At 51.5% G+C, this 10,583-nt stretch overlaps 2 protein-coding genes across 4 annotated transcripts in view; both read right to left on the bottom strand.

Moving 5' to 3' along the window:
* Positions 1-60: 60 nt before the first annotated feature.
* DHRS13 (dehydrogenase/reductase 13) lies at positions 61-4,868 on the bottom strand. Of its 2 annotated transcripts, XM_081027807.1 has the most exons (6): positions 4,587-4,839; positions 4,384-4,502; positions 3,236-3,359; positions 2,741-3,052; positions 1,268-1,430; positions 63-1,139 (listed from the first exon to the last, which is right to left on the bottom strand). In XM_081027807.1, the coding sequence occupies exons 1-6, from the start codon at positions 4,711-4,713 to the stop codon at positions 998-1,000; spliced, it is 987 nt and encodes a 328-aa protein (XP_080883933.1). In that variant the 5' UTR covers positions 4,714-4,839; the 3' UTR covers positions 63-997. The 2 variants fall into 2 exon arrangements, with proteins under 2 accessions (XP_080883932.1, XP_080883933.1); XM_081027806.1 differs by lacking the exon at positions 1,268-1,430 and having other exon boundaries at positions 61-1,139; positions 4,587-4,868.
* A 2,657-nt stretch (positions 4,869-7,525) lies between these two features.
* Positions 7,526-10,583, bottom strand: part of PHF12 (PHD finger protein 12) — a 37,112-nt gene continuing 34,054 nt past the window's right edge. For both annotated transcript variants that reach the window (XM_081028111.1, XM_081028110.1), the window contains exons 12-15: positions 10,150-10,248; positions 9,341-9,423; positions 8,659-8,797; positions 7,526-8,291 (exon numbers count right to left, since the gene is read on the bottom strand). In XM_081028111.1, the coding sequence (XP_080884237.1) occupies positions 7,957-8,291; positions 8,659-8,797; positions 9,341-9,423; positions 10,150-10,248 (656 nt within the window). In that variant the 3' untranslated portion in view covers positions 7,526-7,956. The remainder of the gene's footprint in view (positions 8,292-8,658; positions 8,798-9,340; positions 9,424-10,149; positions 10,249-10,583) is intronic.

Genomic DNA, 10,583 nt, shown 5'->3' with positions numbered 1-10,583 from the left:
GGAAGTGTGGCGGCGGAGGGCGGGGCCGGCACGTCGGGAGAAGCAGCAACTGGCGCGAGCCTCGCAGTCAACACGTTTTATTACACGCGGGGCAGGTTCAAGGGGCTCAGCCCCAAAGCACTCTGGGAAGGCGTCCCCCGCTCCCACGGGGCGCCTCGGTAACAAATGTCCTTCCTTGCCTCATCGCCCAGCACCCGCCTTACAGCGGATGGCTCTGGAGCCAAACCGCCCGGGCCTTTACCTCTGTGCTGCCTAATCCCGTCTCTGTAAAACCGGGATAATTGAACTACCTAGCTACGTGTTCGCAAAGGGCGCAGTTCAGTAATTCTTAATATTGGCAGTGCATAAAATTACAAATACCCAGGCCCCCATCCAGAGCTGATCAGCATCACCGAGGGGTGGGGGAGCTTCGAAATAGCAAATTCAAATTCCAGAGAAGCAATGTAGGGTGATTGCTCTCCCCCGCCACGCCCATTTCTCAATCCGGGCTGTCATTCTCAGGATGAAATAATCATCCATTATTTTCTTCCACCAGAAAAAGGGCTGTCCAGGATATACCATAAAGCCCCAGAAAATAACCATGGAGGTAAAAATTGCAAACCCTTCAATAGCCAGGCCATGGCCAGGCACACAGCCAAGGTTTTTCAAGGGCCACCAAGTGCCATAGAAAGCATCCCACCCAGGGGGTTATGAGGTTTAGGGCTCAGGTTCAGCTTTAACTGGAATTCTGTGTGTGACCTTAGACAAGTCTGGTGAGCTCTGTGGGCTGGGGCAGGGTTCAGAAACTGTAGGCTCCTCAGGATGAGGGCTGCTCACACAGGATGGGGCGCCTGGGTCCTTAGGCTGGGGGTCTTCATTGGATTCAGCATCCTCCATTGGCCCAAGCCCTGCCAGCCTTTTGCTGGCCACCCATAGCCGGTGAGCTATCCGGTCGTCTCTGGAGGCTGGAGGCACCTCCTCCACATGGCAGTTGGCAAAGTATCTCCCACTGAGGGGCTCAATACCCTCCTGTAGAGCACAGTACAGGGGGGTCTGGGCACCCCCTCCTGGTGTTCGCAGCACCAGCCAAGCCAGTGGGCGCAAAAGTGGGCGCAGCCATCCAGGAACATGGCGCAGGAACAGCTCTGAGTTCACAGGCCCTGTGGACAGAAGAAAGGAAGGAGTGGGGAACACAGTGGGTGAGGGCCCAGGGTAAGAGCTGTGAAAACAGGGCTAGAAGGGAGTGAGGAACAGAGTCCTGTTCCAGGGAAACCCGGGTAGTGTTTACCAGGCATTCAGGGCCCCCACAAGGTGACCTCGCTCATTTCCAAAAGCAAGCCTCCTCTTCTCCATCGAAACTCCTTGTACATCCCCATCTCCCAGATTTTGCTCATGCTGTGTTCCCTGGATGGAACAATTCTGTCTCTCCATATTTTCTTCTAGCTCAAGTCCTGTTCCGATGTTTAACCAGCAAACATTTATTAACTCATATGGTAGACCAGCCACTCTTGGACATTAGAGATATGGAGTGTAATAAAAGCTTGGTAAAGATTAGTTGTGATTATTATTGTCACTATTATAATTACTAATGAACCATAGGCAATGACTATCTAAAATGCAGTATGGTAATATGCGTAGGGCAGATCTTGTTATCCTGTAACTTGTTCCCTACAGGCAAGGATGGGTTTTACTCATCACTTAACTCATCAGACTAAAAGCCAAAATGCTTGTAGTGGACCTCCAGACCTTAGAAGATCCGTTCCATCTTTACCCCTCATCTCTTGACACTCTCCCCCCTCTCTGTTCCAGCCACACCAGGGTCTCTGGTCTTTCTCAAACACACCAGGCACTTGTTATTTGCTCTGTTCTTTACACTCTTCTCCACAAAAAGCCACACGGCTCATTTTCTCATCTCCTTCAGGCCTCTATTCAAATGTCATCTTTTCAGATGTGTCTTCCTTGACTGCCATAGGTAGAACAGCAGCCCCTGTCATTTCATATTCCCCTTACCCTGTTTTATCTTCCCCATAACACTTTATCACCATCTGCCATTATATATACAGAGGGTGCCAAAAAAATGTATATACATTTTAAGGAAGGAAAAAATGGTATTAAAATTATGCTGATAGTAACCACGTTGAGCACCTCTTGTAATTGCAGAAATCAAACGTGACTTGTATTCATCTTTCGTTATCAGTATATATTGAGTATTACAATTTTAATACAGTGGTTTTCTTTCTTAAAATGTGTAGACATTTTTTTGGCACCCTCTGTATTTATTTATTGCAGTCTCCTCCTCTCCTAAACTAGCATGTAAACTCTACAAGGACAGGGTCTTTGTTTTGTTCACCGCTATATTCCTACCATTGAGATTAATGCCTGGTACAAGATAGGTACTCGTGTTTCTTGAATGAATATCAAGAATGCTTCTTGAATGAATAATCATTAGCTATCATCATCATCATCATCACATTATAGTCAATTCAGTCATATGGATAGCTCTTTGGGGTGAAAACCTGGGCCTTATTCATGGCTATACCCTACCCAGTTGTCAGCATCCAAGCTTGTGGCGTGAGAGGAACAGCCCAGACGAGGTGAGCCTGGTTCCAAGATCAGCAAGGAACAGGTTTCTCCTTGGACCATGCTTCCCTCCTGCTCTGAGGTCCTGTGGCTCAGTGAGACGCTGGGGGAGCACAGGATAGACGAATATGGGGGAGGGAAAATCAAAGCAAAGCAGAGCAGCCAAAGAGACAAGCCTCACCTGGGTGGGCTGCGTAGCAGGTGACGCCAGTGCCCTCAAGATGAGTGGCGAGCTCCCGGGCAAATAATACGTTGGCCAGCTTACTGTCAGCATATGCCCGCAACTCCTGCTGCCAGCCCACCACTGGGCAGTCCAGGCGTGTGAAGTCCAGGTGCCCTCGCCGGTGGGCAGCTGAGGATACCACCACCACGCGGCTAGGGGCACATGTCTTCAGCCGGGGTAGTAGCAGATGTGTCAGCAGGAAGGGGCTGATGTGGTTCACTCGCAGCAGCAGGTTAAAGGGCTCACGGGTCCGGCCACAGGAACTGATCCCTGGGACAGGGGCTGGGTGTGAGCAATTACTCTGGAGGGATCCCCATGGGCCTCGGAGTCACCATCCGTGAGATGGCAGTAGGGGGCATCCTTCCCACTGGCCCCTATCAAGGCCTGGCTGGAGGGGACAACTGCCCCCAGCCACCCGCCACCTCCACCCCTGCAGGGCCTGCTGCCCCTCACCGGCATTGTGGATGAGGATGTCCAGCCGTGGCTCAGAGCTCAGGAAAGCAGTGGCAAAGGCCCGCACGGAGGCCAGACTGGCCAAGTCCAAGGCCATGAAGATGACCTCATTGTTCCCACTCTCCTGTGGAGCGGCAAGGGCTGGGCTTGTCACCAGGCACCTCTCTCCTCTTCCCTCTTCCTAGGCACTGAGAGTCCACTTCCTAATATTATTAAGATCTGTCCCTATGCATTAGAATGATGTGGATAAGTGTGTGAGCTCGATGTAAATCTTGACTTTGCCTTTTACCAGAGTGTGACCTTGGCAAGGTACTTAATCTCTCTAGGCCTCAGTTCTCTCTGAAATGGAAAGAATACTAACAGTATCTATCTCGTATAACAGTACCTATCATATAACAGTTGTTGTGAGGACTAAAGGGGGTTAATATATATAAAATACTTAGAACAGTGACTAGTACACAGTCAGCACTGTGTAGTACTTGCTATTATTCTTCTTCTCATCCTCCTCTTTGCCTTACCCTAAAATCTACAACAGACTTCTCTCTCATTGGTCTCTTTTCATCCACTCTTGGCCCCCTCCGGTCCAGGCACCACACGGGTTTCATGGTTCCAAAAGGCTATTCTGACATCCAGAGCCTGCTGAGGTCCCTTCACTGGCTCTCCACCGCCCATCCTCTAAAATCTGAGCTCCTCAATAAGGTCGATATGGGCCTCTGGAACCTGGCCCTGGCTCAGGCCCTCCAGCTCCTTCATTTCACTCCGCCCCCCTCTGTGCTCCAGCCAGCCTAATTCAACCTTTTTTTTTTTTTCTTTTTTCTTTTTTCAGTGGCTTAAACCAGCTTTCTTGCCTCCGGGACTTTGCATATGCTGTTCCCTCCCCTACTGTCTTTCATTAAAGTAACTTCTACCAATCCTTAAACGTCTTAGAGCAGCAATTACTTCCTTCAGGAAGCCCATTCCCCAGCTTGGATCTGGTGCCCCTTCTCTGTGTGACTAGAACACCAGTGCACCCCCTCTTCCGCGCTTAAGGAATCCAAGGGTCACTCTCCTCCAGGGGCTGGATCCCCCAGAGCTGCTTTCCTCACCCCTCTGTGACCGGGTGTGTTTGTCCTCTGTTCACCGTTCCACCCGTCCCCGCCCTCCCTCACCTGGCGGAGATCGAAAGCGGCCGCCTCACCGCGCTCCCGGCTCCGGCAGGCCAGCACCACGCGCGCTCCCCGGCGCGCCAGCTCCAGCGCCGTCATCTTCCCGATGCCGCTGTTGGCGCCTGCGGAGGGCGGGAGGGAGCCCAGCTGAGCCAGGTGGGCCCCCGCCGCCCCGGCCTCCCCACAACCCATCGGCTCACACTCACCCGTGACCACTGCCGTGCGGCCCCGCAGGCTGACGATCCCGCCGCACGGCGGGGCCTTCACCAGGTTGTAGTAGACGAGCACGTAGGCGCCCAGAAGCAACCCGGCGCCCAGCAGCAGTGCCTCCATGACGGCCACACCTCCAGGTTCCCGCCTACCCGGTAGGTCCCAGGCCGCCCAGGGTCGCCCCCCGGCGGCTGCCGATCCGCCCGGCAACCAGCCTGGAAGGGCGCGGGGCGAGCCTGGATCTCCCGAACGCGGAGGCGGAGGCGGAGGCAGGGCAGGGGTGTGTGTGCGTGCGTGTGCGCGTGGGCCGAGCGCCCCCTAGACGTGCGTCTGAGTCCTTGTGTGCTTGTGCGAGCACCTACGGGCGTGTGTACGTTTGGGTCCTGGGAGCGCCCTCTAGGTGTGCGCCTGCGTTAACTCGTGCTAGAAGCACGGGTACCCCGGGAGTGCCCCCTAGGTTTGTACACGCAGCCACATCCCGTGAGTGTGTGAATGAGTGTTTGGTGTCTAATGCGCCCATGGGCCCTGCGATCACCCTTCAGGTTGTGTTCCTGCCTCTGGATCCTCGGTGTGAGCACCTTTTACATGTTTGTGTCCATCGTCACCGACAGCCCCTCCAGGTGTGGGCATACATCTTGTCGTTTCTGCCAATGTGTGTGCTTGAATGAATATCGTACGTACCTGTCTTGTGTGTGTCGCCCTGCAGCTGGGGGCTTGCAGGACAGGCTAACAGGGTATGTGACTCCTCTGGGTTGTCAGTACGAGTATGTAGCCGAGTCCTTCCCTTCTGGAGAGGTGTGTGTATGTGAATGCTGCTGTCTGAGTGAGTTCGGTCCTGGATGCCTTGCCCTCCATAATCAAATCCTTACATTCCTATCGTCACATCCCACCCTCAGCTCCTGGGATTCTTCCCATCGAGGCCAGAGAAGTGATGCAGTGTGTTCGGGGTGGCACCATCAGTTAAGGGCTGTCAGGATTCATTCATGTTATCTCCCTGCCCCCCACTCCCTCCATTTCTGAAGAGAAGCAGGGAGAGTGTAACATTCATCTGCCCTCCAAGGGAAAATCCGTCTCTGGAATGGTTCTCACGGGTGGTAGAAACGGGTAGAGAAGCTTCATCAGTCAATGGAAGGACTCTGATGGCAAGGTGGGAAAGGACAGCTAAGGAGCCATGCATGGGTAAGGGTATTCCTGGCCAGGTGACTTGCCAGGACGTTGCTTGAGCAATCCAGTACAATTTAGTATCCATTGTTTGGCACTTAACAGTTTGCTCAGCAGTGCAGTTAGTCTTGGAAATATGGAGCTGAACATATACTTCTGCCCTTAGGGAGTTCAAGAGGCCCATCAGGGCCGGCGCAAAGCTAGATGGGTAGGTAAAATTCTGGGACTGACCCTGGATTCCTGGGGAAGTTTCCTATTTAGCTACACTGTGGACTCAGGGTTCAATTGTAGATGCTGTGGGATTAGGCTGGGGATGGAATATTAAACAAATGGACGCACCCTCTATCCCCAAGGCAAAATCCTGACAGGCCAACAGGTACCACCTACTCTGAGTGCTGCAGTGAACACTTACGTGCTCTCTAAGAAATCAAACTTCTCGGAGAATGTTTTTCAACATAACGTCTAAGGGGAGGAAAGGATGGAGTTTGGTTTAATAAGAGGGTTCTTAGGGCCTTAGAATGAAGGTAATGCACTAGGCTCGTCTTCTGAGGAACTGCAGTTGTAGAGAAGTGGTGATTTCAAGTCGTGTAGCTTGTGGCACTACTGCGTCCAGAGGCTGGATTTCTTTTTCTTCATGTTCCCCAGAGGTGAATCAATAAATTGCTCCACACTAGATTCTAAGTTTTAAGAGAAAGGAGCCCTATCTGTCCTGTTGACACACAGCAAGTGACTTAGCCCCAAACCCAAGTCCTAAAAAGGCCAGCCACAGAGGGTCAAGTGATACTTGAATAAATGAATTGCTCCACGCCCGGCTAAGGCTGACACGGAAGGCACAAAACCAGGTGGTATGACTTCTCCTAGAATAATAACTATGATAGCAAACAATTGCAACGAAAGGCAGCCCCCCATCCTCAGGTTAAAGGTTCTGATCAGAATGTAGAGGTCTTGGGCCAGCTAATTTTAAGGTCTTGGTTTTAGAGCCAACGGGAGCAGGGACTTGTGCACTCTTGGAATCTTGCAGAAACTGATTGTCAAATGACCAAACCCTCTGAACTCCCTCTGGTCATCCACAAAGCCACACAACAGCCCCTTCAGTGGATACACTTTTACCCTCCCACACACCTGAGGCTCACTGTTCTCCAACACCTCCCCTCTCCTGACTTCCCTTGGGGAACAAGACTTGTTCAATGAGACTGGGACCAGGATCTTGGGGAGGGTCTCCTCCAAGAGTGATGACAGGTAGGACAGACAGGCAGAAAACATAATTTGAAGTATTTTTGTTTTTTTATATACAGAATACAGGAAAGTTTCTGTAAAGTCTAAAACATTACAATTACTATGTACATTGGTACTAGTTGTGGGTGTGGGAGGAGAGGAGGAGGGAGCCAGGGGTGGGAGGAAGAGGAGAGAAGTGGCAAGAGAACAAAAAAAGGAGACAAAACAGGTTTACGACAAAAACGTTTTTGCTACAATAGACAATTTGAAGAAAACGCGCTACCACATGTAGTACTGTACAGTTTTTAAAAACATTGAAAAAATGTCATCACTAGATGTATTTACACAAAATCCAAATACACTTTTCCTTATTTGAAATAAAATAGATGGACAGCCAGAAAAAGAATTCATTTCTCATTTGTCCATAATACACAGTAGCTACCTGTAGTGCAACCGCTGCAGAAAGGGAAAATAACTTGGAGGGTGGGAACCATGGAAGGAGGGTGGGTAGCGATCTTTATATTAAATAAAACAATGATATTGTATAGATTTTGCTGTATGAAAACTGTATTTTTTTCTTTTAATATAAAACTATTGTCACTGCCACAAAATAGAACAAGTTTCTGATTATTTTACAACGGCGGGCGAGGGGGAGGGAGCAGGGGGTGGGCGGGGGAACGGTTTTGTGTTGGAGGAAGTGTCCAGACCATTGGCCTTCCCCTCCCTGCCCACGCTGTTCCTCAGCTCGGGTCTGCCGCTTTCCCATGAAATGTTGAATACAAATATATGTGCAAATGCCCCCTAGAACTTGATAAAAGAAAAAGGATTTTTAAAAAACAGTCAAAAGGTTTTTCTTCATTTCATGCAAAGATTGTAGTTGAAGGGTTTCTGGTGGAGTATAGAAAAAACCCGGGCTTGGTTTGTGTACATTTTTGCATTGCAGGAGTCTTGGTTTGGGTGGACAGGCGGGTGACGGGGTAGCCACCAGTCCTAGGGAACAGAGTTGGAGCGCAGCACAGGGCCCTGGTGAGGCTTGAGAGAGAGCTTCTCGGCCAAGACCCCATCCTGCAGCAGGCTGGCATCGCCTTTGGGCTGTTTGGTCGCAAACTCAGTGATGCTGAAGACAAACTGCAGGCACCCCAGCTTGATGTAGCTGCCGTGGTGCAGTAAGGCCGTGCCTTCCCAGCCGGCCCCACTGCCCCCAATCAAGCTCGAGCTGCTGGCTTTGCAGTTGCAGGGTCTCCGCTGCGGCCCCTGGGCCTGGGCGCTCATCATGGCTGCCTCCTCACTTGGCTCTTCATCCTGTTTCTGATGCCGGCGGCGCCCTGGGAAAAAAGGAGACGGTCAATAGAGAGGAACAGAGAGCAGCCCACCCATCTGGGCCGTTTGCCAGGGTTGGGCCACGCACCGCCCTATTTTATAATAACTGCTGCGTAACGGGTGAGGGACCCTCAGAAGGGACTGACTGGTGGAGTCTGAAGTCTCCAAATATGTGTGTACACATAAGCGAGTGCACAGCACTTGCTTCTCCATGGCCTGCCCTAGGCCCACCAGCAAGAACCTGGCCAAGAGGACTGGGTAGGCAAGAGACAGCACGTCACTGGCAGCAAGCCAGAACCACCCTGACCAGGGCCTTGGAGAACGTGCCCAAAATGGCAGGCTCTGTGGCCACAGGCCTCTGCTCCAACTTACTGATGACACTCTGCACTTTGGCAACAATACTGCTTGGGGGGGTTGGCGGGGTCTTCTCAGAGAAGTCACATGAATACAGCACATTGTCCACCGTTGTCCCGTGCTCACTGTAGTTTAACAGCTCATAATGTTTGGTATTCTGAGGAGGAGGAGGGAAGATAAGATGTGTGGTCTGCTGCGTGGGGCCTGGGGCTAAGGGGAGAGAGGACATATGGAGAAGGCCGTGCTGCTCTACCTGGGAAGCTCTCTTTCTTCCCCAATCACGCCCCACTTCCCTGTTTCTTTCGACCAGGGCTTAAGACTCACGTCCTCAGGGAAGCCTTCCTTCCTAGCGCCCCTAACCCTGCTCTCCCACCCCTCCTTTCCTCTGCCTCCTAAGCACTAGCTCCTGTTGAAATCACTGGCATGAGCTGATGAAACTCACAGGGTCATACCCAGTGGGCTTGGCTTCCTTCTATGCTGGTCCCCTTCCCTGCTTGGCATGTGACCAACCTCAGGAGAAATGGCAGCCTTGCCCCTAGGGAGCAGGGAGCCACGGTAGAATGCCCCATTCCCAAGGCTCCTCTCCTCCGCGAGATAGGGAGAGAAAAAAAGGAGAAGATCCCCTACCTACCCCTTTCCCTTCAGCCTGGGGGCACTAAGCACAAACGCTGAGCTTGGGAGAGACCTCAGGTTCCCTCACCTCATCGTAGAATATGCAGGCATGTTTCCCGGACACGTAGTTACAGTGACCATAGTTTGTAAGGCACACGTCCATGTCAGCTCCTACAAGGTGACAGGAGGAGAGGAACAGGCAGGCAGAGACCAGAGTGTAAGGTATATGTGTGGGAGAGGTGAGGGGAGAAGGGAGTTAGCTTCTGAGTGGGCACTAAGAGAGACCTCAAGGGGTGGGTAGCTTGGGGCCTTCCCCTTGTAGTTTTGAACGAAAGCTGATGTTTTTCCCAACTCCCTGCTAAAGAACAACTGTCCCTGCCAGCTGATCTGCTTTACAACACGGGGCTGCTGCCCAGAGGGGAACAGTGAGCTATAGAAAAGGATGGGGTATTTCCTTGAGAGCACAACCTGGGGTGCAGGACCTATAAATTGTATCATCTGAAAGAAAGGGAAATGTCTAGGCTATGGGCTAATCTGTCCCTCTGTACGAGAGAGGGCTAAATAAAGATCAGGTATGTGTGAACCCTACCACTTTTCCAGGGACAAAGTATTTGCTTTCTCCTAGGGTATTCCTGCAGTGTTCAAAATGTCTTACTGAGCAGCAGTCAGAGCTGACTTTCACCTCTCCTGATACCACTGGGCATAAAAGCAAAAGGGCCCGAGCCAGGGAAGACAAGCAGCTGATAGTCTCCTTTCTTAGTCCCTCTGGTTGGGACATCCACTGGGTTAAACCAGTCAGCCCTGGAGAGGGCTTCCCTCGCCCCTTTCTAGCTTCTGGGGGTAAGGATGTCAGTGTTTAGGGCTGAAAGGACTCAGTGCCTCTCCCAGCTGGCTCACCTGTCCCGATGTAGAGGGTTCGATAGCACATGTTCACAGCTCCTCCCAACCCTAAGAGAGGGTAGAACACAGCTCGGGCCTGTACCTCCTTTCTTTGCACTATAAGACAAACACAAGGATAGGATCATTCGGAAAATCAGAACCTGGTACTCCAACGCAACAGAACCTGCGGCTCAAACATAAACAGAACTGGGACCGTTGGCTCATGACCTGAAGAAAATAATCCCTCTGGATGAGTAATCCTTCCAAGATCACATTTCATTCTGGGTAGCTTCAGGGTGAGGATTTCTCCCCACTCACAGCATTCCCAACACGGTGTAAGAGAGACCAGCTTTGATGATGGTCACAGATTTCAAGGTGATAGTACTATAAGCTCCTGGGCTGCTGGTTGGTTTGTCAGGGATGTACTAGCTGATACTATAATATAGGGAAGC

Source organism: Rhinolophus hipposideros (genome assembly GCF_964194185.1).
Source record: "Rhinolophus hipposideros genome assembly, chromosome: 20".
Lineage (NCBI taxonomy): Eukaryota > Metazoa > Chordata > Mammalia > Chiroptera > Rhinolophidae > Rhinolophus > Rhinolophus hipposideros.
This window is presented reverse-complemented; position numbering and strand designations above follow the sequence as displayed.